The 27395-nt window shown below is 50.9% G+C and overlaps 2 protein-coding genes across 31 annotated transcripts in view; one reads left to right on the top strand and one right to left on the bottom strand.

Moving 5' to 3' along the window:
• Positions 1-9464, top strand: part of DAAM2 (dishevelled associated activator of morphogenesis 2) — a 112542-nt gene extending 103078 nt beyond the window's left edge. For all 6 annotated transcript variants that reach the window (XM_059938749.1, XM_059938754.1, XM_059938748.1 and 3 more), the window contains 6 exons: positions 2361-2529; positions 2707-2814; positions 3749-3809; positions 4871-5002; positions 6091-6261; positions 6484-9464. In XM_059938749.1, the coding sequence (XP_059794732.1) occupies positions 2361-2529; positions 2707-2814; positions 3749-3809; positions 4871-5002; positions 6091-6261; positions 6484-6705 (863 nt within the window). In that variant the 3' untranslated portion in view covers positions 6706-9464. The remainder of the gene's footprint in view (positions 1-2360; positions 2530-2706; positions 2815-3748; positions 3810-4870; positions 5003-6090; positions 6262-6483) is intronic.
• Positions 852-27395, bottom strand: part of MOCS1 (molybdenum cofactor synthesis 1) — a 44849-nt gene continuing 18305 nt past the window's right edge. For 4 of the 25 annotated variants that reach the window (XM_059938755.1, XM_059938756.1, XM_059938760.1 and 1 more), the window contains exons 4-11: positions 20200-20364; positions 17895-17956; positions 17491-17602; positions 16966-17078; positions 16351-16461; positions 13935-14055; positions 13396-13443; positions 10576-11455 (exon numbers count right to left, since the gene is read on the bottom strand). In XM_059938755.1, coding sequence (XP_059794738.1) covers positions 10695-11455; positions 13396-13443; positions 13935-14055; positions 16351-16461; positions 16966-17078; positions 17491-17602; positions 17895-17956; positions 20200-20364 — 1493 coding nt within the window. In that variant the 3' untranslated portion in view covers positions 10576-10694. Of the gene's footprint in view, positions 3367-3460; positions 3548-4702; positions 4874-5067; positions 5134-5235; positions 5327-6009; positions 6342-7064; positions 7844-7997; positions 8064-8239; positions 8344-9961; positions 11456-13380; positions 13444-13934; positions 14056-16350; positions 16462-16965; positions 17079-17490; positions 17603-17894; positions 17957-20199; positions 20365-27395 lie in introns of those variants that run through there. The other 21 variants (XM_059938764.1, XM_059938766.1, XM_059938757.1 and 18 more) reach the window with 19 other exon arrangements.

Below are 27395 nucleotides of genomic sequence, written 5' to 3'. Positions count from 1 at the left end.
AGTTCTCCCAGGAAATATTCCTGGAAGAGCTAAGATGTGGCCTGTCCCAGCTGGTTGGTGAGCTGTTGACCCCTGTCCCCAGCATCCCTCCATCCCCAGACAGGGCCTCTGGGTCAATTTGCCAAAAGCCAATTCATCAAATCTGACAAATTTAACAATTCTTCTATGAATATATTCATGAACATATTCTTGAATATATTCTTCTTATGAATATGTTCATTGCTGAATATGCCAAATTTACCGATGCTCATTATGAACACATGCACTGAGTGTAGTCAAGATGAATATGGCTTCACATGTAAACATTCTTATGAATATATTATTCTTAGGACTGTATCTAAAATGTCTGCATTGCGAATGGGAGTTTTCCCATTTACACTGATTCCCTTTGAACTCTTGTCAGTTTCTGTTTTGCCAACATTTTAGCATTTTTAGGATTCCTCTGCAGATTTTTCAAATAGCAGCGTATCAACCTTTGAAAAACTATCCCAACCAATATGCGTTGCCGGAAACTCTGAAGTAGTTTACTTCAAAACAAAACAAACAAAAAAAAACTTGTTATTGAAATATGCACATAGAAAAGTACACAAATCCTAAGAGTCCTAATTGATGAATCATCCAAAAGTGAATGCACCTGTGTGATAGCACGCAGGTCAAGAAATGGAATGTTTCCAGTCCCCCAGAGCCCTTCTTCATGTCCCCCTCTCAAACATTACTTCCTCCAAATCCTCTGAAGTTTTGTCTATCTTGAACTCTCTATAAATGGAATAACATAGTACAAATAATTTTATGCTGGTCTTTTGTTCAGCATTATGTTGTAAGTTATCCCTATTATTACAGGGAGCAGTAGATTATTTATTTTCAGTGCTGCGTTTTATTCCATTTTATGAATATACCATAATTTACTTAAGCAATCTAGATGGAATTTTTTAAAAACACAAACTAGAAACCATTCAATTATTCATCAAGAGTATTGCCACTGTTAGGTCACAGAATAGGCAGATGTTTGAGTTTAGAAGCCACTGACCAACCTTACCTCTTACTCATTTTTGTACAGCTTTTTTTTAAGTTACTTTAACTGCTTTTGAAGAGTTTTGCAAACTTTTAGTCAAATGGTTTACATTTAATCTTCATAGCAACATCTTAAGGAATGTTCAATTTGGCAGAAGCCAAAGATCATAATACAATGGTTTGATCTTCTCACCACATTTAATAACCCAAAATCATATTCTATAAGTAAGTGGCAGCCAAATTTTCAGTGTAGGATTGTATCCTAATTCTGCACATCCACCATTAAATACAGAATAACTGAGGAAGGGCCAGAGCACCCACATCAGAATGAAATACTGAAGTTTTGGTTACTGTTAGTCTTAGTTTGTATTTCCAAGAAAGGTATCATTTAAGGAATTGTGAGGGAAATTTTTAAATGCCTAAAGGTTGGAAAATTCTTTTAAATGATATTCAGTAGGCTGTCTAGTAACCTATTTAATCAAATCTAAGACACCATCAACTGCAAAGCACACCATTATCTTATAAAACAAAAATATGAAAATATTGCAATTGATGATGTTATAATTTGACAGGGATTTTTTTCTTTCCAAAAAAATCAACAAAATTCAGCACTTCAAAAGAGGCAGAAACAGTCCCATAGTATGTAAAATGCTGAAATTAAAAATTTTAATCACTAGGTTTAGAAAAGTAAAAGTATTATATTCTTTTTTCTTTTTATAAATTTATTTTATATATTTTTGGCTGCGTGGGTCTTCGTTGCTGTGTGCGGGCTTTCTCTAGTTGCGGCGAGCAAGGGCTTCTCACTGCAGTGGCTTCTCTTGTTGCGGAACATGGGCTCTAGGCACATAGGCTCCAGTAGTTGTGGCACACAGGCTCAGTAGGTGTGGCTCGCGGGCTCTAGAGCGCAGGCTCAGTCATTGCGGTGCATGGGCTTAGTTGCTCTGCAGCATGTGGGATCTTCCCGGACCAGGGCTTGAACCCGTGTCCCCTGTATTGGCAGGCGGATTCTTAACCACTGAGCCACCAGGGAAGCCCAAAGTATTATATTCTTGCATATATCTATGTTAAGAGTCTTTAACTATATGCAAGGAAAGATACATTCTCCAATATAGTCTTCGGAAGAGTTGGCACATTTTGAGAAAGGGTTATTTGGCGAATTGGCTTTTTGCGAGTTTGCTTCCCCTGGAGGCGGGCAGATGTGGAGAAGATCGTCTGCTGGGCTGTGGGCATAGCCTCTGCCCCTCTGAAGCTGACACTTAACGGCGCCTTTTCTGGACTTTGTGGTGGCATCATCCTAGGGTTCAAGGGCCTGGTGTATGTGGGGCTCTCACCTGTCCCTCCTCCCCCAGCCATCCTGCTGGCTTCCCGGGAGCTGATCCGCAGCAAGCGTCTAGCGCAGATGCTAGAGGTCGTCCTGGCCATCGGCAACTTCATGAACAAAGGGCAGCGTGGGAGCGCCTACGGGTTCCGGGTGGCCAGCCTCAACAAGATTGCCGACACCAAGTCCAGCATCGACAGGTGGGGACCTGCCGGCTTCTGGAGCCCCCGTCTCGCCCCACCCTGGCCTCTCCCCTCCTCCCCGTTACCCTCCCAAAATATGTCACAACTTTCCCCTAACACCTCACCCTAGTTTCCGCTGGACCCTCGTTCCCAATTCCCTTGGCCCCGTACCCCTGACCCGACTTTCACCCACAGAAACATCTCTCTGCTACATTATCTGATCATGATCCTGGAGAAGCATTTCCCTGACATCCTGAACATGCCCTCCGAGCTGCAGCATCTTCCAGAAGCCGCCAAAGTCAAGTAAGGGGTCCTCTTGAGGCTTCCTTCTCCCTGTGATCCCGCACTCTCTCATCGTAACTTCCTCCTTCGGGGCTACCCTGAGCTGCCTCAGAATGAACAGCATCTGAGGGTTTGCTCTGGGAGAACCCAACAAAAGACAGTCTTTGCTCTCAAATCCTCATCTCAGAGATGCTCTCAGGAAACAAAGTGGGGAGTGGGGAATTGCAACGGGGATGGGGAGAATGCCGGCAATGGGGTTGTTATTAAGCCACTTACCACTGCAGGCAATCAGAGCTTAATCCTGCCTGCAGGGTGTGGGAGACAGTGTAGGATACTCACTCCATTATCCCCACAAGGGGTAAGATGGGCATCATCTACCATCTCCTGTCACTCACTGGCTGGGGGCGGGCAGTAACGCTCTGGCCCGCAGGAAAAGTGCTCAGTGGTTGGAAGTCAGGGCTATCCACTACGACGGATGGTCCAAGGAGATGGCGGGGGTGGGGTGGCGGGCTCCTGGGGCATCTGCTACAGGCGAGACGTCAGACCTGAACGTATACAGGCTGATAGAAGCATCTCCAATAGAAGCAGAAACGCAGAGGTAAATAGCTAATACACATCAAAGGCATACTGCTTGCAAGATACCACGTTAAGAGCTGATGAGCATTACCTGATGGTAATAAAAATAAATCCAAGCCAGAGGCAGTGTGTTGGAAACCTTCCAATATGCAGCATGATATTTCCGATCTGGAAGGATCTATAGGACATAAGTTTCACCCGTTATTTTATAGAAGCACAGACAGACCACAGAGGGGAGGTGATTTGCCAGGGCAATGTGTTAATAGCCAAGGCAGGGCTGGAACCCAGGTGCACTGACTCCCAAAGCCATTGGGGTTTGCTCTGTCCTGTACTAACCCCAGCTCCTCTCCCTCCCTCTGTGTCCCCCCCCCCCCCATAGCTTGGCAGAGCTGGAGAAGGAGGTGGGCAACCTCAGGAGGGGCCTCAGAGCAGTCGAGGTGGTGAGTACATCATCTATGCCTATGTGACCCAAAGCTCCTGGCTGGGGACAGCTGGCACAGCAGGTACAGCCTGTAGCATAGAGTGAGTGCTCAGGAAAGGATAACTGAATTACCCAAGGCTTAAATTTAGACTCCTGAAGAGGGGACATCCATCTGAGACTGTAGCCTATCACTGTACAGTGGAGTGGAGTGAATGAGAAATCTGCCACATGTTTAAGGTTGATTCAAATCGATGGGACAGAGGATCTGCATGCCTTGGAGGCTGACTTAGGGCAGGTAACACCTAGTGTGACACTGGGGACCACTGTCCCCAGAAGTTCTTTCCTTATGTCTCTTCACCTCCTCCCTGGGCCAGTAGAGGACCCAGGGGCTATACTTTTTTTTTTTTGCTGGAGACCCAGATCTCTACTATTCCTGATCTAAGGGCTTCTCAGATGATACTCTCTCTAGCCCAGTGTGGAGGTGGCCCACTCCTTTGTCCCCATCTAGGAACTAGAGAGCCTTCTCATCTTCACTGGGCGTGTGTGGGGAGGCGGCTAAGGGGATAATGGGCTTCGAGAAAGAAGTATGAGAAAAGGAGCCTTTTGTTGCCATTATGGCGGTGGGGGGATGAGGCAGGGGGCTGCTTTCTAGTTTATAGCCCTTTAAAGTGCTACCCAAAATGTGGTCCGTGGTCCACGAACCAGCAGCATCGCATCAACTGGGAGATTTGGAAATGCATCTCACGCTTTAATCGGCACACAAATCACCCAAAGGTCTTGTTAAAATGCAGATTCTAATTCTGAGTGGGGCCTGAGAGGCTGTTTCTTAAAATTTCACGCTGCTGGTCCCAGAACACTCTTTGGGTAGCAGGATCTAGAGAAAGAAATATGGCAGGGGGAACTGGGTGATACCTCACAATCTTTGCCACCCTTAGAATTTGAGACTCAGGGTGTTCCCTCTTCCAAAGGAAGGCTCAGTGTCCTGCGATTGGCAAGGAGGGTGGAGGATGTGGTGAGTCCCAGCATCCCTGACTCTTGTCCTGGCACTGGTCCGACCAGCACTTGGCTCTCCCTCCTCAGGAGCTGGAATATCAGAAACGCCAGGTGTGGGATCCGAATGACAAGTTTGTCCCGGTCATGAGCGACTTCATCACGGTCTCCAGCTTCAGCTTCTCAGAGCTGGAGGACCAGCTCAACGAAGCCAGGGCCAAGGTAAGGGCGCCCCAAGCCCCCAGGCTGACCCCGCCCCCACCCCTCTCTGTCTTCACCAGTCCTACCACAGGTGGCCCAGAAGGGACACACCCAGAGGCACAGAGCTTTGAGGAGAAACGGTTTCCTCACTCCTACAAGAAAAGCGACAGCAACGTTGTTGCAAAGTTCACAGTCCATTGACCAGATGTCAGGCGCCCCATTAAGTGTTTTCCATCCTCTGTCCCACCACCTACCTTCTGGGCTTGTTGAAAGGCTATTATCCCATTCCACAGATACGTGCACTGAGATCCAGAGACGTTAAGTAACTTGCCCAGGGTTGCCCAGCTGTGATAGACAGAGCTGGGTTAGAAGCCTGACTCTGCTCTCGGTTGCTCTGCCTCTTCCCGCTTCGCACTCTGACACACCTCTGGACCCCCAACTGTGGGAGTCTTATTGAGATGTGGGTCCTCATTCAGGAGTTCGGGGGTGGAGCCTGAGATTCAGCCTTTCTAACCAGCTACCGGGAAACACCCCTGCCGCTGGTCCAGGGAGCACACTTAAGAGTAGTGAGGGCTTTCTTAAAGGGTTTTCAGTGGGTTGAATTAGAGATGGTAGCTGTCAGTAATAGTGCCAGGCATGTAGCTAGCACTCTGCATCACTAACTCATTTAACACCTCCCAACACTATAAAGTAGGTCCTATTATTATCCCCATTTTACAGATGAAGAAACCGAGGCACAGAGGGGTTAAATAACTAGCCCGATAACTAGATGATCTGACATCCTTTTGGTCCTGACCTTAGGAAGTGCTTCCCAAGGTCTGCAGCTCCTGGTCCTGTATCTAACAGACCCAGAGCTAACAGACCCAGAGGTCAGTCTGGGCAGCCTCTGTCAGCCAGCCTGCGTCTTCCTCCTCCCCAGGTGTCAGCCTCAAGCCTTTCCTTCAGCCTTGTCCTTACCCTGATGACAGTGTGTTGGGGGAGGGCGTCTCCCCTCTCTAGCCCTGCCCCCCGAGCCCCCCCCCCCCCACCTGGATGAACTCTGCTCTGGCTGGAACTCAACTGCCCACCAGGCTCGGGGGTGACTCTTCACCGACCCTTCTCTTCGACAGTTCTCCAAGGCCCTGATGCACTTTGGGGAGCAGGACAGCAAGATGCAGCCGGATGAATTCTTCGGCATCTTTGACACCTTCCTGCAGGCCTTCTCGGAGGCCCGGCAGGACCTGGAGGCCATGCGGAGGAGGAAGGAGGAGGAGGAGCGGCGGGCGCGCATGGAGGCCATGGTGAGGGTGCTGCCGGGGCCGGGGCCTGAGCAAGGCTGAGGGAGGGGAGAGTGCAGTGGGCGGCGGAGGCTCAGGGTGCCCTAGCAAGGAGGGAAGTGGGGCCAGTTGGTAGACCCAGCCCAGGCCAGGCATCCACCCGCGAAGGAAGGCAGGTGTCTGTGACCTGGACCGTGGTGGATGTGCTGGGCCGCGGCCTCTCACCCGCCCCCCTCGCCCCTCCAGCTGAAGGAGCAGCGCGAGAGGGAGCGGTGGCAGCGCCAGCGGAAGGTGCACGCGGGCAGCGCGCTGGAGGAGGGCGGCGAGTTTGATGACCTGGTGTCAGCCCTGCGCTCGGGCGAAGTTTTCGACAAGGACTTGTGCAAACTCAAACGCAGCCGCAAGCGATCAGGGAGCCAGGCCCTGGAAGCCACCCGGGAGCGGGCCATAAACAGGCTAAATTATTGACCTGGGGACTGGCCGCAGTGGGAGGCCGGGAGACAGGGACGGGCCCAGGGCGGCGGAGTGGAGGAGGCCGTGCTAGTGATACTTAACACAATTCGGTGCTGGATTTAGAGCCCTGGGCTGGGTCCTGGGAGCGGGGCTGTGTGGCAGGACCCGGTGTCTCCCCACCTGAAGGGGCTCCCCTCATCTCCTCTTCCCATTATTCTTTCTGCACCCTGGCCCCAGGGGTCACTCTCTGAGGCGGACTTGGACATCCCTGGCCAGCCCTGGCTGAAGGGGCCCTGCTCCCTAACCCCCAGCATGGACACCCAAATGTTGGCACAGAGCTGTTCCATATCTAGCCTGGAGAGAGGTCCACGGACCTTGTCCAGATTTCACGTGCCGTGGGGAGTAATGGGCGGGGGCACCCAGGCTCCCATCTCTCAAGAGTAGGCGTAATGGAACGTTGATCTGGGGCGAAGTTTCCTATTGAAAGGAAGAGGCGTGACATATGCTAGCTAGATGTGTTCCAGGAAAAAAAAAAAAAAAAAAAAAGATGCTGGGAGGATGATGCAGGGACCAAGTCATCAGGACAGGGTGACAGTGCCCGTTTCCTACATCACGAGCCCTCTGGCCCCTCTCTTGCATGTCTTAAGTCTCTCTCCCTTCCCTCCTGCCATCTCCATCCTATACTAATCCAGAATCCCGGAAAACTCACCTTTGGGTTCCCATTAGGGCTCACTATCAGGTACTTGATGGATCTGCTAAGGGAAGGGGTTCAAGAAAGAAGACCCCATTCATCACCACACCTCGTATGCTGGGCACAGGGACCCTGGACTGAAACTCTCCTTCCCCACCCCCACCCTGTACAACCTGACCATTGTCTTGAAGCGAGACAGTGACCTCACACGTTGGTTCGGGGTTCCAGGGGGCAGCACCTGAATGGCCAGCTCCACCCAGAGCGCCTGGGTTACCACTGAACATTACTCGGACCCCGTACTCCTCTGACATCTGCCGCCAAGCAGTAGGCACGGTGACCTCCTGCTCCGTCCAGCCTGCAGGAGACGCTTCCAACTGCGTTCGTCTGGCTGAGGCTGGCCCTGGGGCACCGGTTCCGAGGGCTCCAAGGGCAAGAGCTGCCCTCTGCAGTTACATGCCACCTCTAAGGGAGTAAGGGGACCTCCTCAGGGGCATTCAGATGGGGGGGGGGCGGGCAGAGCAGGCAGGGGTGGAAAGCTGAGGGGGTCCCACCCCCCAGCTCTGGGACCCGACTTGGTTCAGCCGACTTCCATTCTGGTTCTCCTGTCCGTTCTCACCTTCATTCTGTCCACCAGGAGCTGTCCTTGTGGGGCAGGATGATGGCTGGTATCTACACAAATTTTCTAAAAGGACAGAGGTGAGCTGAACTCCATCAAGGCTCATTTTTAATACATTTCCAACCCCCCAGAGTTAACCTCTCATCCTCTGTATCTGGGAGACCTGCCTGACCCTCCCTGCAACCCCATATCAACAGGCTCCCTGCCCTTCTATCCTCCTGCCCTTCCCTTTTGTTTCTCACCTTCTGACCTCCTCCTCCAGCTCAGGGTTATTGCCAGTGGACAGACTGGTGGGCTGGGCCCACTCTTCAGCTGCCTATCTTTTCTGGGGGTGGGACCACAGTAGCTGCAGGGGAAGAAACACAGGGTTGCTGAGCCCAACATGTGTGTTGGTTCAAGGGGGAGGGATTGAGCAAGTGTAAGCCTGGTCGGGACCAGTGTGAAGCAGCCATCCTGGAGTCCAGGTGAGGGTAAGGTGCAGGCTTACCAGGAAGAGTGGCCGCAGAGCTGTGTGATACCCACAAGCCCCCGCTGGAAGAAGCCCGCGTTGGGACAATGGGAAGGTTGTGGTGGGACCTCGCAGGGTCCTCCCCCAGACTGGCCAGGCTGAGGTCCACCTCACCCACTGGGACCGGGAATAGGGAGGGCTCCACGTCTAGCCAACAGGCCTGCCCAAACCCCAGCATTCCCACCCACCGTGGAAGACTGGATACGCACCAGGGAAGAAGGAATATGGAAGACGTTCGAGACACGTTGGATCCACAGAAAAGCACAGTTCGGTTTAACTGTTTACAGAGGACACGTATATTGATTGTTCCAGGGCTCAGGCTTCTCACCTCTAAAGATTTTGCTTTCTCTATTTATTATTTTTCTAGATCTGGCCAGTGGCTCTGACACCAGACGCCACTGTAGCCAGATCGCCAACAGTGCCTTGGACCACAGACCATCACGGCTGACTCAGCAAGAAGTGCTGGTGCCTAGGAGACGGCTGAGTTGGTCCTTGATACGCTAAACGTTTACGCCTGTTGTATTTGTTCCTTGGTCGTTCCCAGGTGCCCTTCCTGCCACCTTTGGGTTAATTTCTCCAGCTAATTTTGTGTACAATGTAAAATTCAGTTAATCGGATGCAACCTGTCCCCTTCTCAGCAGCAACACCCGCTCCCCCTCCCCTGTGAGGGAAGGGAGGCGTCTTTAGGGCGGCAGGAGGAGAAAATTCTCCGGGTGGATGGGGAAGGGTCTGGTCCAGGCTCTTCCCCACCCCCATCCCCTTTCCACCCGCTGGGGGAGCCGTGACCATCCCCCCCCCCCCACCTCTACCACCTCCACGCCAAGGCTGTTCTCACCAGCTGTTTCAGATGACAAATGAGGCTAATGTACAAAATCTGCAGTGTCCTTTTCGCCTGCACCTTTTTTATAAGAATATATTGTAATACTAAAAAATATTAAATCCATGCCACCCCTACCTAACCTGCCTTCAAACTTGTGCCTTCTTCCCACGCGGGGACGTGAGGCGTGCTGGGGGGCGGCATAGCCCACGGTGTGCTGGACGCAGATCCTACCAGCTCTGCGAGCCCCGACTGCTACATCCTCAGCAATTCCGCAAGCCAGTTCACGTCGCACGGTAGCTTGAAATCGGCCAAGGTGGGAGGACTTAGACCATGGAAATTGGCCTTTTTTTCTTTTCCAAGAGCTAGTTGTTGTTAAACATTTGCCAGCACACCTGGGTGCAGGGCAGAGGAAAGGCAGGCAGGGGGCCGGGGGGGTGGGGGGTGGGGGGACTGAGGCTAGAACTAGAGACACCTACCCACATTGAGAGGACCCAGCAAGCACGTCCAGCGTTTGGGGATGTGAAAACCAGGAGCCTCTAATTGCACCCCCTGACCTCTACCAGCCGGCGACGGGATGAGCTTCGGACACCCCTACCTGGCAGTGCTGCATCTCTGGGCCTCCCACTCCGCTCCTACCTTCTCCCCCAGGGAAGGCGGGGGTGCACGGAGAACACGCCCCTTTGCTTTTCCAGCGTCTCTCCTGCTCCTCTTCCCCCAGGGGGCGTCGGGTTGAGGGGTGGGCCTGCCATCACAGCGGCTCGGTGCCCTCGGCACAGACACAGTCCTCATTCTTGCATCCCCAAAATGGGCATCGTGGCTTTATTTTGTGCACTGTGAGGGTGAAGGCGAGCTCCATCACTCCTCCTCCCCTGGTGTGTCCCAGGACGAAGGGGTGCAGGTGGAAAGGCCATGCGTGGGGCAGGTGTGGGAGGTGTGCTTGATCAGGAGGCCTCAGGGCTGCGGCCCACGAGGCTCCTGCTTAGGAGCCCTTGTTCCCTCCCGGGGAAGGAAGGAGAAGAGAAAACCCAAGAGAGAAGGGGAGGTTATGGGCTCGACTGTCGGAGAGAGTCCACAAGTCACTCAATGTGATTTTGGGGTTATCTAGCCTTGCTCGCTGCGGCCAGCCCCCTCCCATGACCTTAGTGAGGGTCCAGGAAGGCTGACGGGCCTGCTGGTTTCCTCTCGGAAGAAAGGAAACCTCGCAGGTCAGTGTAGGTCATCGAGCAGTGGAGGGGTGGGCTGACCTGGGGTTCCTACCGGTTGAAGGTAACTGGTGATGGGGTGAAAGGAACTTGACATCTTTCCCTCGGCTGAAATCGCATCCCATCTCTTGACCTTGCTGGGCCAGGGGTGAGAGGGGTCAGGAGCTCTATGTCCGATGGAAGTCCCCCCGCTGACCCCCGGTCTTGCTGACGAGCTTGATCTCCGCCAACATGATGTCCCTGCTGACGGCCTTGCACATGTCATACAGGGTGAGTGCGGCCACGGCAGCGGAGGTCAGGGCCTCCATCTCCACCCCAGTGGGGCCCCGAGCCCGGCAAGACGCCCGGACCACCACAGCGTGGCGCGTGCTGTCCAGCTCCAGCTGCACCTGGACGTGGCTCAGGGCCACGTGGTGGCACAAGGGGATCAGCTGGCTGGTCAGTTTGGCCGCCTGGACACCTGCCAGCTGGGCCACCACCAGGGCGTCTCCCTTCTTTAGCTGGTTCTCCTGGACGAGCTTGTAGGCCACAGGCCCCAGGAGGACCACGGCTGAGGCCACGGCCACCCGCTCTGTGTCTGGCTTCCCACCCACGTCTACCATAGCCGCCTGTCCTTCCCTGTCCACGTGGGTCAGTTGGTCTGAGGTGGGCAGAGGTCCTGAGGGGGTGGCAGGAGCCCGGGGCTCTGGGCTAAGGCACTTTGGGTTGGCATCTGAGTCGAGGTGGGAACCGTAATGTCTCTGAGGGAGGCCAGACCCCAGCCACCGCTGGGCGAGGAGAGGGATCTGGGGGAGCCGGCCCCCTTTCCACAAAGTCACCATCTGGCTGGAGAAACTCACTCTGTGTCTCAGACCCTGAACATGGAGGGAGTCCCTGAAGGAGATGCTTGGAATGGCTGGTGGGGAATCTTGGCACATCGAAAATAACTCTGGAAGGAAGAAGGAAAGAGAAGAAAGACTCAGTCCAAAAGGTAGGTCTTTTTCCCACCTCCCTCCCCAAGCCTCTCCCCACCAAACCCCGAGTTCTCCCTTTCACGCTGGGGAAAGTGGAATGAGGGGCGAAAGGCACAGCCAGGAGAGAGAGAAAAAGAGACGATACACAGAGAGGGGGCCCCGGAATACGAGCGTGCAGCCCTCCTCACCAGGAGGTGCACAGGGCAAGGGGCCCGCAGGCTCTGCCTGCCCTGCAGTGGGGTCTGTGGGTGCTCCCACCTGGGCTCCCCTCCTCACAACTTTCCCGTTGCCCAAGTTCTCTTAAGAAACCCCTAAGGTCTGAAGACTGAAGCCTCGATCAGATAGATGACTGCTCTGTCCCTTCATTTTCTTAAAACGATAGCGAGGCCTCAGCCTGAATTACCAATTAGTTACTCTCATCTTCACATCCTCCGGGAAGGGCTAACAGAAATCATATAGTTTATGGACAACATACTAAGGTAAATATTTAATCTATTCAAACAACGTCTCAAGCAGATCAGAAGCATACACAAAGCGACAGGCTGATTCGAATGGTCCCAGGGGCCTTGGGGACCCTGTAGGCTCTTGTTACTCAAAGGGTGGTGCAGGGACCGGCGGCACCAGCACCATCTGAGGACTGTTAGAGATGCAGCCCAGACCTCCCGAATCCGAATCTGAAATAACAAGATCCCTAAGGGATTCACAGGCACGTGAAAGTCTAAGAGGCCCCGTTCTAGGCAACTCTGGGTTTTACAGAGATCAGACCACTTTAGTTACTCGATATCCTTGACAGTATTATTATTCCTTCTGAAGCAATGAGGCCTCCCAACTTCCAGCTTTCCATCATGCTCTGGCCCCCCTACCTTGTCCGTGTCAGAGGTACAGTTATCAAGGCATCCCCCACTCCTTGCCATCAAGGCGTGTCAGCACGGGTCAAGGCCCAACACAAGAGGATGAGGACGGCGGAGGTGAGGGCAGAAGAGAGGTGATACAGTTTTCTTCCCGATGGCATGCTGTGGCGAGCCGCCCTTCCTTCTCTGGGTGGCTGGTGTGGTCCCTGGGCTGTCTCTGGCCCACTCCCGCCCACATGCCTCAGGGCTCACTCTGCTCCAAGTGCTGGAGAAAAGAATCCCTTCCCCTGGTTGTTCTCACTGCTTTCTCTTGCTTAGGGCACAATTCAGGGGCCCAGATCTGGCTGTGGCCAAGGGGGCGAGGCCTCCCCTGCTCTAGCCTGGGCATGCGCCAGAGCGATAACAGCATCCCCAAAGCTCCGCCCGGACCAGCTAGTTCCCCAGGGTTAGAGACCACATATGGCTCAATAAAAAGGTGTTTCTGTTTGAAGCATCCTGTGCGCATAAGAGACGCCCTGGGCACATAAGTTCCCGGGAGTTAAGGAATTGGGCAGTTGAGATCCTGGCTCTGTCCTCTCTAGAAAGCTGAGTAGCACTCTTAGCTTGCTGCCTAAGCGCTGCCCACACAGAAGCGTAACAACACAAGGACCAACGGGCACTAACGGTCCGGACACGCGCGTGGATTGACCCACAGGACGGAAGGGAAGGGACGCCTGTGACCGTATCCAAGCTGGGAGATTCTAAAGCCGAGGACAAGATCTCTGTCTTACCCAGAAGCTCCATTTTCAGGGGACAACTAACATAGCGATCACCAACCCGGAGGACCCCCCGACCCGATTTCTGGTGAGACAGAACGATGATTTCTGTGGCATGTGCAGTAAGAGGGAGCCAGGGAAGGGAAGAAAAGCCGCAGTAAAGGCTTGGAGGGGTAGGAAAAGGTGAAGGATGAGAACCTCAGGATGAAGTGCAGGATCAGGGTGGGGGGAGTACCTACAGCAGGGGCCCCGCCCCACGGGATTCCCCCGTGACAAGGGTGAGTGGTTACGTACTGATGGGTCACCCACCGATGAGGATCATGGGCCGGTTCTTCATCTGGGAAATACTGAACATGCCTGGGGCGAGGGAAGGGTGGGGAGGGAGAGGAGAGCAGGGAAGCGGGAGAGAAAGAGGGCGGGGAAAAGAGTTCACTGAAACGGACGATGGACAAAGCGGTATGACAGCCCCGGGGACACGCACTCACCTACCACACCCCGACAATAAACCCCCGCCGTACACCGCAAGGTCGCCCATGATGGAGCCCGTAACAGTTTTTGGATGCCAGGACTCTGCCCTCCCTGTCAGGGATGAGAGAGGGGCAATGACACCCCTCTTTCTCCACCACCCAGTGAAACAGCTCGAGAGAGTGTGGGGTCCCCCGTCCTGTGCAGGCTCTGCTCTGCCAGCTTCCCCTGGGAAGGAGAAACATCACCGCACCCCAAGTCTAGAGGTCCAGCACGAGTGATGGAGAGCACGGACCACACTGAGTGCCACTGGCTCACTCCAGACCTCCCTCCTGCTGACAACGGCCCACTCACCACCCAGCCTGGCCTCCCCGCCCCCTTACCTGCATGCTGCCGCTTCTTCCTGCCCACGGCAGCCCCGATGACGCTCAGCAGCTCCTCCTCAGAGGCCCCCGCCCGCAGGTGATCCCGTAGAGAAACCTCTGAGTTCCCAAAGAGGCAGACCTGGAGAGGTCACATTGCGGTGAGGCCAACATGCCCCCCTCATCCTGAGCCTTGGCCTCCATCCTTGGAGCCCCCCTGGGCTGGGCATGAGGGCCTCCCGTGGCTGGTCATACTCAAAGCAGGTCTTCCTGCAATGAGGGGCCAAAGGTGCCAGATGGAGGAGTCGGAGGGGCTGGAAGAGCAGGAGGCAAAAGCAGACACACCCCAAGGCCTGCATCTGACTTCCGGTCATGTTTCCTTCAGTGCGTGGCGCGTACTTGAAAAAAACCAAATAACTGCCAGTGGCAGATATGGCACATCAAAATCTAGATCCACACCTTCTCCTGAGACATTCCGTGGCAAGGCCTCTTCATTGCCATGAGGACGGACCCCGGTCAGTGGGAGCTGAGTCCTGGCAGCCCCTCCAGGCCTGGCACGTGCATCCACTTCCCCCCATCCTCCTCCAGTCCCTTTGCGCCCGGACCCTGCCCGCCTGCCCCTGCTCTGGTCTTTGGTCCCTGACTGGGGGCTGAACAGCAGAGGGCTGGTGGAGATGGCATCCTGAGGTCATTCAAACTTGACTCAAGGCTCCCCTGATTCTGGGAGAGGCTGGGAGCTCTGGGGGGCTCGGGGTGGATGGGGCAGTCCCAGAAAGTGGGACACCTACTTCCTCCCATGAAGCCCCACAAAGCACCTGCCACGTGTCAGCTCTGTACAGGGTGCTGTGGGCATAGAAGCACGTTTGACAAGCAGAGACCATCAGAGAAGCTATGAACGCGATCTGAGCGGAAGATACACCCACTTCCCCGAGCTGGTCAGTCCCCCTTCCTCGCTCCCCACCAGCCCCCAGGTTCCACTCTCTGCCCTTCTCTGCAACCAGAGCCCCCCTCCTGCTGGCTTCCGCCTGGGTTTGGCTGATGGGAGGTTAGAGGGTGAGAGCAGAGGAAGGCCGGGCACTTCTCGGCAGTGGTGCTTCCGTCCACAATCACAGCCCCAGCCAGGCGGCCGCTCCAGCTCTCCTGGGAGCCCAGTGACGCCAACTCCGCCCCTGCCCCTTCCTCCCAGGGGTGGGACGGCAGTTTGCTGCTGCTCATCCAGTGCCCTTACAGGCCCCCTTAACCGTGCGCTATAAACAGCCTCTTCCTCACATTCTCCTTAGAATCCTCCCCCCACCTCCTGCAGGGGCGTGGACGGGACTGACTGACAGTTACCACCGACTGTCTGCTTAGTCCTGGGCCTCCAGCCCAGAAAACCCCCTCGCTTTACAACAACCTGCCGCACGGTTCCTAGCGGGTGTCCAGCCTGACGGTCCAAACCCACCCACCAGCACCCTCGCCCCCGATCCCAAGCGGGTCCCAGAGCTGACCAGACAGCCGGGGACCTCTCTCTCCACCCACACCTGCAGCTCCAAGTCCTTTCACTCTTCCTTCCCACCTTCACCTTAACTCTTACCTATCTGGAACATCACTAAGTGGCCATCTAACTGTCTTTCTATTTCCAAATTCAACCCGGGAGTTATTCTTCCTAAAACATGAATGGGGGATCCTGCCTCCCCCCCTTGTATAAAAACTCTGCCCAGTGTCCTCCTGTCAACAGGACACACTCTGCACCTTGCATGGGGTCACTCAAGCCCTCCACGAGGTGGCCTCCCCATAGCTGACTTTAATCTGCTCTGGCCAAATCAGGATGAACCCCAGATACGCATCCATCCTCCCCCCCACCCCCCGCCCAGTCTCCATGGCTCACTGAGGTCCCTTTGCGCTCCCTCCAGGTTCACCACCAGAGGCCTCTCCAGCCCCTCATTTGATGAAGAATCCCGTGCTGCCACCCATTAGCTCTTTGTTTGGTGTCACGGGGAGTCTCTGTGACCTCACAGAAGATGGGCATGTCTACACCTCCCTTCCACCCACCCATCCCCAGGGCTGAACGCACAGCATGTGCTGATGAGATATTAGATACGAGTAACGGATGCTGGTTTCAGGAATGAACCCCTGGCCTGGCGGGAGGGGCCAACCAGGGTGGGGGCTGGGGGCAAAGGGCACATCGACCCCCGCCCAGCCCTTCCACAGCACTGAGTCCTGGAGAGTGGCTCCTGATCAACCAGGGACCCGAGGAAGGAAAGAACCAGGGTGATGGTTCCATGGGAGCCACGAGTTCACCTTGATCTGCTGCTCCCACGATCCCCCCATATCTGACACTATTTCACCATCACCCCGTGTACCCTGCTAGCCTCACCTCCAATCAGGGGGCGTGGGTAGGAAGACATAAACAGAGCGCAGAAGGGACAGGGGTGCCCGTGGGGAAGGGGACACTCACCTTGAGGTTCCCGTCAGCTGTGATTCGCAAGCGGTTGCAGGTCCCACAGAAATGCTCAGACATGGACGTGATGAAGCTGACTCGGCCTCGGAAGCCAGGGATTTTAAAGGCCTGTGGGTGAGCAGCGGAGGGGAGGGGGATGGGCAGCTGAGTGCCAGCTCTCTCCCTGACATCAGAGCCCTTACCTCTCGGCCCTCTCCCCAGGAGCCCTGCAGAAAGCCGCCCCCAAGGCCCTCGGACAACAGAAGACTCCAGTATGAAGCCCATGAGCTCTCTGCCTGCGCCTGGCCTGCCCAAAACAAAGGCTACTAAAGATGCAGGAGGAACCTGAGGGCAGCACGGCCAGGGACAGCCACGTGGAAGAGTCAGACAAGCACCCGCTCCACCACTCAGTCCAGTGCATCCTACAACAAGTTCCTTAACCCCTGCCCCACGTCGGGCCTGCTTCTGCGTCAGTGAAGCAGGGAGGCTGCTATGATGGCCCTGTAACACTTCCTGCTTAAGAGGCACTGTCCTGCATCACCGACTCCACCCCCAAAGCAGCCCTGCCAGCTCTCCCGTCCTAGGGTGGAAGCACCACCTTTCTCCCGGCCCCATCCCTGCCCGCCCGCCAACCTTGGCTGTGCTGGATTCCTCCTCCGGCAGCTTCTCCAGCTCCGGCCACTGCTGCCTGAGGGTGTCCAGCATCTCCTTGTAGCTGACCATCTTCCTGAAGTTCCACTTGTTGCCTGTATTGGGGAGTGGGAGCTACTGAGTCACAGGCTGCGGGGACCCAGGGGCTTCAAGTTCACCCTCCCACAGCCCAGGAACCAGTTCTCCGCCGCCGGGCCAGGAGGGCACAAGGTGCCTGAAATGAGTGGATGGAATCACAGCCATGCCCACTCTGAGAAGCCTCCGACCCCCATCGCAGTCCCAGTGCCTGCCCAGGCCCCTCCCCACCATCCCTGGAGAAATTCCTACACAAACAGCGGGATCCGGGGTCAGCAGCACCCACAGGGGCAGCCAGACCTTGTCTGCCCTACTCAGCCTTTCCCAGGGTTCTTGACAGCCCCCCGCCGTGCTCTCAGCGTGGCTCTGGTCCAGCTCTGCCGACAGGCCCGGCCTCCTCTTCCCCCACCCACCCCGCCCTGCAGCACTGACCGTCAAAGGGCATGTACTCTATGAAGCGCACGTCCAGGGGAAGGCCCTCGGTCAAGGCCACGAAGTCCGGGAGTTCGTCCTCATTCAGGCCTCGCATCACCACACAGTTCACCTGGCCCAGGGATAAGGGGACCACAAGGGCTATCCCCACTGCGTTCTTTTCCAGGGATGACCCTTGTCGGGGATCTGACACCTGCCTAAGGCTCTCCATCCAGGGTCCTGTTCCTTGTGTCCCTCCCCCAACTCTCCATGGGTTGGAAGATTCCATGGCTCACTGGTTTTCTCCCCTCCCTTGTGGGGAGTGGGGGGCAGGGCTGGATGGAGCGGGCCAGGAAGTGGTGAAGGGTACACCGCAGGTGCACTGGCCAGGGCTGGGGGCTGTCTTGGGGCCAGGAAGTCCTCACCTTCACAGGACTGTAGCCCAGCTCAATGGCCTTGTGGATGCCCTCCATGACCTTGCGGAAGCCTGTGGGGAGGGAGAGGAACAGGGTCCAGGCACTGCCTTCCTCTCCCCCACGTCCTCACACCCATAGAAAGCACCAGAGCCACAAGGAACCTCAGAGACCGCCGAGTCTGGGGACCAGACAGTAAATATTTTAGGCTCTGGAGGCCAAGAGGCAAAATTGAGGATATTATGTAGATATACATCATATTTTATTGACTAAATTCAGAATATGGTAATAATTGAGTATAATATTTGTAACACCACTCTAGAATAGAATGAAAGAGTGGAATTCTTTTTGCAGGGATAATATTTTGCTTAATCGGGATTCATGGTTAATGTTCCCTATCATTAAATTCATTGCAAATGTTATCTGCAAAATCCATTCTTAGCTCGAAGGCTGTAAAAAAAAACAAACCAGGCAGGGGGCTGGAGTTGGCTGGTGGGCTGTAGTGTGTGGACCCTGATCTAGGTGAACCCTCTCATAGTCCAGACGAGGAAACCGAGGTCCAGAGAGAGGCAGTGCTCAGCTGGAGGCCTCGCACAGAAGGCAGGTGCCCCAACTCCCTCCCGGCGCCTGCTCACCAGTCCGTCCGTTCACCCACTCTTCATATTCTCACCGAGCACCTACCAAGCGTAGGTGCTGGGCCAGGGCTGGTGAGCGATTCCCGTGCACCTGGCTCTCTCCTATCTCTGTGGTTAGTGCAGTAAATGTAATCCCAGGCTGGCTTCTCCTCCCCAGCCCAGCTCACTCATGTATCCAAACATGTGAGCGCCTCCGGCATACCGGCCCCTCCTCCACCCCCAGCCAGCCTCCACGGTTTCCTTGCAGCATTGTCAGAGTAAGACAGCAGGAAGAGACGGCAAAGGAAAGACTGTACAGCTTTTATACAGAATGCCGTTAGGATAATCTAGAAGTTCTCTCTTCCGTCAAGCCCTCTCCCTCCAAAAGGAGGCAGGGGACACAGGGATATGAACGGGAAGGCAGATCTGGCATCAGGATCTACTGTCTCCGATCCTCATTCCAGGAAGGAGTCAAGGAGGCAGGGCGCATGGGGAAGTGGGGCAGGGGGGTTCTGTGGGTAAAGCTCACAGTTATACCTTCCACTTTCCCACCTCAGAGCCCCTGCAGTTCTCGACTGACATTCCTCCTCAGAGTAAGCTCCCTTGATCTGAACACCCCATTCCTCAAGGGCAAGCATGAATGCCTCCTCCTTGAAGCCCTCCCAGTCTCCCCCTGCTGGGAGAGAGAGCCCTAGAGAGAAAGAGTTCTCTCTTCCTCTCTGAAGTGCTTGAACTGACACCACAAGACAAGCAAAGGTGGTTCCGTGGCATCAAACCTTTCGGCCCTTTGTAACCTGTAAGGCAGGACAGTGTCCTGTGCGTCTGTCCCCTCCACAGCACCTGGAGCAGCCCTTTAGAGGGCAAAGACCCGCCCCCACCCCCCCAGCACTTCCTCAGCACACTGCCAGATATAAACAGGAAGTCACACGCTGGGGGAGGGGGGAAAGAGGAGGTGGGGCTGAAAGCTGGAGGCTGTTTCCAGAGAAGCAGAGGGAGAGCTGGGTCTCCCCGGCATCTCTCTGATCCTCCAGAGAGGTCTCAGTAATGCACCACCCTCCCCAAATCAAAGGGCATCTGAGCCCGTGCAGAACCTCCCATCCCAACCTGGGGCCCACGGATGGTGGGCACTGGCCTAGTGAGACCCGGGGCTCGGGCCCCTCCACTCTCCACTGCCACCCTCTCTGATGGAGTCTGGCAGGAGGAGGCTGTGGGTGTGCTTGCTGCAGGAAGAGGCTTACAACAGGATGGGCTCAGGGAGCATCCTTAGGTGCTGGGGGACCCTCAGCTGGCAGTGCTGGCCCTGTCCCTGGAACCCCAGGGCAGCTGCTTTCACCCCAGGCTGCCCCACATTTCCTCAGAGCTCACTATAGGGTAACCAACTTGTCTCAGTTTGTCAGAGACTGTCTTGGTTTTAAAACGGAATGTCCTGTGTTCTTGAAACCCTCTCAGTCCTGGGCAAACTGGGGGCAGGGTAGGGGGAGGCTGGTCACCACAGCTCATTAGCATCCGATCCCAAAATGTCCCCAAGAGTGTGGCTACAGAGACAAGGGGCCTTTAGCAAGACTGAGGGGTGAGGTGTAAATGCCTAGGCTTAGCTCTAGCCCAGACACCAAGAGGGAGACCAGGCCCCTTGCACCAGCCACAGCTCCCCAGCTACGAGGGCCTGGGAGGGTCACCGTCCACCATGAACCCCATCTGATCACCTTTCCTGCGGACGATGAACTCAAACTTGGCTGGTACCAGCGTGTCCAGGCTGATGTTGATGGCACTGAGACCAGCTTTCTGAAGCTGAGGCAGCAGCCGGGCTAGGCTGATGCCGTTGGTGGTGATGCCAATGGTCCTCAGCCCTTCCAGCTGGTGGAGCTGTGCTGGAGAGAGAACAGGAAGGGGTATCAGCCTTCTTGCTCTTGGTGAGGCCAGGAGAAGGGCTGGAAGGAGAAACTCCGAGCCAAATAAGATGGATGGAAAAGGGGCTCTCTGTGGACCTCTATTAACCAGGCTTAGAGTAATAAGAAATATAAGAATAAGAAATAACCAAAAGATCAAACACCGAGTGCTCAGTTTGCTAGAGTGCAGATGGGATCAGATGGATCAAGGAGAGCAGAGCCCAAAGTGCACTCAGGAGACGGTTCTATACAAAGTGGGAGGGTAACTAGCTGCATCCAGCTTAGCAGTCACCTAGGCAAGGAGCAGGAGGGGCCCTGGGCCTGTCAAGGAGGGTGCCTGTCTGGGGAACTATATATGGATGAGTTGGGTGCATTGGTCTCTCTCCCATGCCTGTGAGCAGGAGGAAGGCAGCAGCTTTTACCCCAAGGCTACAGTACTTAAGCGAGCTGAAGGGGTGCGGGCAGCCCTGAGTAGCTGCAGATACTCAGGAGACAGGATCCCTGGAGTCCAGAAGAACTTCACTTCCCTTCTCCACAAACTCAGGGGCAACCAGCATAAACAGATATAGCACTGACAGCCAGGCCAACAGAAGCCTTGGGCACTGAAATGAACACACAGCTAAGAATCAGTAAATATGGGCTTCCCTGGTGGTGCAGTGGTTAAGAATCTGCCTGCCAATGCAGGGGACACGGGTTCGAGCCCTGGTCCAGGAAAATCCCACATGCCGTGGAGCAACTAAGCCTGTGCACCACAACTACTGAGCCTGCGCTTTAGAGCCCGTGAGCCACAACTACTGAAGCCTGCATGCCTAAAGCCCATGTTCCACAACAACAGAAGCCACCACAATGAGAAGCCCATGTACCGCAACGAAGAGTAGCCCCTGCTCGCCACAACTGGAGAAAGCCCACACGCAGCAACGAAGACCCAATGCAGCCAAAAATAAAAATAAATATAAATATAAATATAAAAAAAAAGAATCAGCAAACATTTTAAAAGAATGCTGTGATATGGGGAGGGGGAAGGGTAAGCTGGGATGAAGTGAGAGAGTGGCATGGACTTATATATACTACCAAATGTAAAATAGATAGCTAGTGGGAAGCAGCCGCATAGCACAGGGAGATCAGCTCAGTGCTTTGTGACCACCTAGAGGGGTGGGATAGGGAGGGTGGGAGGGAGACGCAAGAGGGAGGAGATTCAGGTTTTTGTAAGATGTTACAGAAAAACCCAAATGAACTTTTTGGCCAACCCAACAGAAGAGTGAAAGAGGAAGAAGGAAGGACAGAGATAACAGAAGATGACTCTTTCAAAAATCAGAGTTAGATAAACATAGATGAAAAAATCCTCAACAAAATATTATTAGGAAACCAAATTCAAAAACACATTAAAAGGATCATACACCATGATCAAATGGGATCTATTCCAGGGATGCAAGGATGGCTCAACATCCACAAATCAATCAATGCAATACACCACATTAACAAATTGAAGAATAAAAATCATATGATCATCTCAATAGATACAGAGAAAGCATTTTATAAAATTCAACATCAGTTCATGATTAAAAACTCTCAATAAAGTGGGTATAGAAGGAATGATCCTCAGCATAATAAAGGCCATATATGACAAGCCCACAGCTAACATCTTACACAACAGTGAAAAGCTACATGCTTTTCCCCTAAGATCAGGAACAAGAGAAGGATGGTCACTTGTGCCACTATTATTCAACATAGTATTGGAAGTTCAAGCCACAGAAATTGGAAAAGAAAAATAAAAGGCACCCAAATCAGAAAGGAGGAGGTAAAACTGTCACTATTTGCAGATGATATTATACATAGAAAACTCCAAAGACTCCACCAAAAAACCAGTAGAACTAATCAACAAATTCAGTACAGTTGCAGGATACAAAATTAATATGCAAAAATTCATTGCATTTTCATACACTAATAACAAATTATCAGAAACAGAAATTAAGAAAACAATTTACAACTTACAATTGCATCAAAAAGAATAAAATACCTAGGAATCAATTTAACCAAGGAGGTGAAAGACTTGTACACTGAAAACCGTAACGCGCTGATGAAAGAAATTGAAGACAACACAAATATTGATAAATGGAAAGATATTCTCTGCTCATGGATTAGAAGAATTTATATTGCTAAAATGTCCCATACTACCCAAAGCAATCTCCAGATTCAATGTAATCCCTATCAAAATTCCAATGGCATTTTCCACAGATATAGAACAAACAATCTTAAAATATGTATGGAACCATAGAAGACTCTCAATAGTCAAAGCAATCTTGAGAAAGGAGAACAAAGCTGGAAGCAACACACTCCCTGATTTCAAACCATATTACAAAGCTATAGCAATCAAAACAGTATGGCACTGGCATAAAAAAAGACACATGGATCAATGGAACAGAAGAGAGACCAGAAATAAAGCCATGCACATATGGTCAATTAATTTACAACAAAGGAGCCAAGAATGGAAAGGACAGTCTCTTCAATAAATGGTGCCAGGAAAACTGCATAGCCAAGTACAAATGAATGAAACTGGACCACTATATTATACCATACACAAAAATTAACTCAAAATGGATTAACTCTTGATCTGAAACCATAAAACTCCTAAGAGGAAACAGGCAGTAAGCCCCTTTGACATTGGTCTTGGTGATGTTTTGGATTGGACACCAAAAGCAAAGGCAACAAAAGCAAAAATAAGTGGGGCTGCATCAAACGAAAATGCTTCCACACAGCAAGCGAAATGAAAAGTCCACCTAATGAATGGCAGAAGATATTTGCAAATGATACATCTGACAAGGGGTTAATATCCAAAATACATGAAGAACTCATACAACTCAACATAAAAAAAAAAAACCTATTAAAAAATGGGCAGAGGATCTGAATAAACATTTTTCCAAAGAAGATACACAGATGGCCAATAGGTATATGAAAAGGTGCTCAACATTACTAATCATCAGGGAAATGCAAATCAAAATCACAATGAGATATCACTTCACATTTGTCAGAATGACTATGATCAAAAAGACAGGAAATAACAAGTGTTGGCAAGAATGTGGAGAAAAGGGAACCCCTGTGCACTGCTGGTGGGAATGTAAATTGCTGCAGCCACTATAGAAAAGAGCACAGAAGTTCCTTAAAAAATTAAAAACAGAACAACCATATGATCAGCAATTCCACTTCTGGGTATTTATCCAAAGAGAGTGAAAACATTAACTCGAAAAGATATATGCATCCCTATGTTCACTGTAGCATTATTTATAATAACCAAGATTTGTCCATCAATGGATGAATGGATAAGGAAAACGTGGTGTGTGTGTGTGTGTGTGTGTGTGTGTGTGTGTGTGTGTAATGGAATATCATTCAGCCATAAAAAAGAAGGAAATCTTGCCACTTGTGACAACATGGATAACCCTTGAGGGGATTATGCTAAATGAAATAAGTCAGACAGAGAAGACAAATACCGTATAATCTCACTTGTATGTGGAATCTAAATAAAACCAAAAAAAAAAAACCACACACACCAAAAAACCAAACCAAACAATAGTCATGGATGTGAACAATATTTATCTACAAGGATGTTGATCGTTGAGCAATACATAATAAAGGGATGTAGGAAAACATCCAGATGGCCAACAACAGAAAACTGGTTAAATTATGCTTTGTCTAAATGATGATGGAGTATTATGCAACTAAAAATGACTCTGTAAAAGAATAAGTTAGGATGTTGGGAAATACACGTCACATTAAATCCAGAGGGCAGGTTAAAAACAGCAGTTGAAAACTAGGTGCGAAGAAAAAAGAAAGGAAGGTCGCCAAACCAAAATGTTAACAGTGGTTACGGTTGGGCAGTAGTGATACTATTTTTGCTTATCTGAAATAAACATGTATTACTTTTGTAGCAAGAAAATGAAAGTTTAAAGATAAAAGTTGTTGTTTTAAAAACAAAGAAAAGAACTTTCCTCTGGGACTCTGACAATACGGAAAATTTGTAGTAGTTTTTGGCTCCCTCCACCAAATCAACCCTGAAGAAACACAGAATCCAGGAACTTAAAAAAAAGACAATCTCGAGAAACTCACAGGAAGATGGACAGTCCTTTTGAGCTGGTATGGGGGAGGGGGTGTGTAGCCTGGGGTTGAAGGAGACTGGCAGAGAATGGAAGCAGTTAAAGGAAAGCAAAGCAGTTCAAGCTCTCTCCTTACCCTCATCCACTGATGCCTCAGAACAATCAATGCTGTCCCCTTCCTGAAGAATTTGGTGGTAAGAGCTCCAGAGACTAGCTTAGGAGGTCAGCTCAGGGAAACTGCCAAAGCCCTGCTGGGATTCATTCCTCCACCCTCCCCCTCCAAAGTCCCAGGACTGGTGGATTAAAACGGAGAGTAACTGCCTCCTTCCAAATCTGTTTCTCCCTGAGGGTTTGAAGGTGAAGGTCTGCAGACTGTCATATTATATCACTCCAGGAGGTGCCATTCTCATCATATTCTAAGTCAACAGCATCTCCCAGAGTTATGCAAGTAAACAACCTGCGCTGTCCTACGTGGCCAGGCTGGTCACTGGTGGGGAGATTACAAACATGGGTGAATAACTGGGATTTTCTGGGATCTTGAGCTCACTGGGCCTATTGAAGACCAAGATCTGGTCTTAAACCTTTTCCCATTAAGCAGTGCCATACAGAATAGCTAATATCCTCAGGGGAACAAACTTACTGGCTAAACTAAGGAGACCTTTGAGAAGTACAACCAGTGCTTCCCCCACCAAAAACAAAACAAAACAAAAAAACCCAAAACACCCCCAACCCTCTATATATATCAATAGAAAAGAAATGATCAAACAGACCAAGAATGTTAAGATAAACATAAATACAATAAAAGAAATAACAGAAGATATTAACAATACGAAACAAAATTTTTCATTATAAAAGGGAACAAGGGAAAGTAGTAGTTAAAAACAGTATTGTGAAATAAAGAACACAAGAAATAAGTTAAATGGTAATATCAACACAGGAGAAATTGATGAGTTGGGAGGTAAGATTAAAGGGCTCTCCCAGGAAAAAAGAGGAAGAGAATAAGATACCAAAATATATTTTAAGAACTGTGGAGGCCCTAAGTAGAAGGAGCAACAACCAGATAATAGAAGTCCCAGAAAAAAATTAAACTGGAGAGAAGGAAGTAATATCTGAAAACATAATAGAGTAATGAAGAAAAATTTCCCCAAATGTAACATAAATGTAATAGAATGAAAGAACGATTTCACTGAATGCCAACAGGACAGATGAGGAAAAGCCTATCCTAGACACATTGTAGTAAAATTTAAGAAAATCAAATAACAAAGGCAACACTCTAATAACTTCCAGAGAAGAAGAGTATATTACCAAGAGCAAAACCCATACTGACATCAGACTTTTCCCAACAGCCAGACTGACTGTAAGGAGACAATGCAGTGACATTCTTAACATAATGAAGGAATGAACCTTGAACATAAGATTTTAAAAGCATTCAAAATATTATAAAACTACTACTTTAAAACATTTTAAAAACTACCTGGTATGTCAGATTTAATTAGATTCACCATCAAAATTAGAGTCACCATTAGACCCACATCAAAAAACTTTTAGAGGAAATATTCAAATAAGAAGAGAAACAAATTCAGGAGATGCTGTAAGAATTATGGAAATTATGAATGATCAAATACCTTGGTAAAGTTTGTTGTTATCTTAAAAGGCAGAGCGTGTGGGGGCTTTCCCGGTGGCGCAGTGGTTGAGAATCTGCCTGCTAATGCAGGGGACACGGGTTCGAGCCCTGGTCTGGGAAGATCCCACATGCCGCGGAGCAACTGGGCCCGTGAGCCACAGCTACTGAGCTTGCGCGTCTGGAGCCTGTGCTCTGCAACAAGAGAGGCCGCGATAGTGAGAGGCCCGCGCACCGCGATGAAGAGTGGCCCCTGCTTGCCACAACTAGAGAAAGCCCTCGCACAGAAACGAAGATCCAACACAGCCAAAAATAAATAAATAAATAAGTAAATTAAAAAAAAAAAAAAAAAGGCAGAGCATGTGCTTACAAGAGATACAGAGGGGCAGACTATTTGTAATGACCTGAAAGAAAAATTATAGAAAATATCAACAATACAGGTGGGGGAGGGTTGAAAAAATCAAGGGCCTAAGAGTGTGCTAAACTTTTTGCCTTGTTAGGAAGAAAAAAGGGGGAGGGTCATTTATTTAAAAGTCAAAAAGGAGGAAAAAGAAGCACAAAAAAAGTATGACAGCTAAAAAAAGTGTAGAAATGAGTCCAACTATTTCAATAATTACAACAAAGGCAACTAGAATAAACTTGCCAGTTAAAAGTCAAAGATTGTCAAATTTGATCAAAGTAACAGCTATGTGCTATTATAAGAGACATATCTAAAGTATAAGAATACAGAAAGGTTTAAAATGAATAGATGAAAACAGATAAAACAGCATACTAAAGCTAAAAGCAAGCTGATATAGCTTTAGTAAAATAAAATACATAGACCTTAACACTAAAAGTATCATTATGGAGAGAGACCTACTACATAGTGATAAAAGATCCAATTTATGAAGAAGACATAACAATTCTAACCACATATGAACCTAATAAAACCACCTCAACTATAGATAAAATAAAAGCAACAGGACCTCTGGGAGAAACTAACAAATCCACCTACTTATTTATTATTGGCAGGCCAAGCAGATAAAAAGCCAGCCAAGATTGACATAACCAAAGGTTTGGGAAATAAAATTAACCAGCTGGATCCAATGAACAAATATAGACTTCTTCTGTAATAATTAAAGGACAAGCTCCTCAAGTATATAAAAAACATTTATAAAAACTGCCAATATACTACGTCATAAAGCAATTCTCAATAAATTTAAAAGGATAAGTTTCATAGAGATAAGATTCTCTGACCACAATATAATTACACTTTAATAAAAACATGAATTAAAATCCTCATATTTTGAAATTAAAAACACTTC

Source organism: Balaenoptera ricei, chromosome 11 (genome assembly GCF_028023285.1).
Source record: "Balaenoptera ricei isolate mBalRic1 chromosome 11, mBalRic1.hap2, whole genome shotgun sequence".
Taxonomy (NCBI): Eukaryota; Metazoa; Chordata; class Mammalia; order Artiodactyla; family Balaenopteridae; genus Balaenoptera; species Balaenoptera ricei.
The sequence above is the reverse complement of the archived record's forward strand: the minus strand, read 5'-3'. Positions and strand labels throughout refer to the sequence as shown.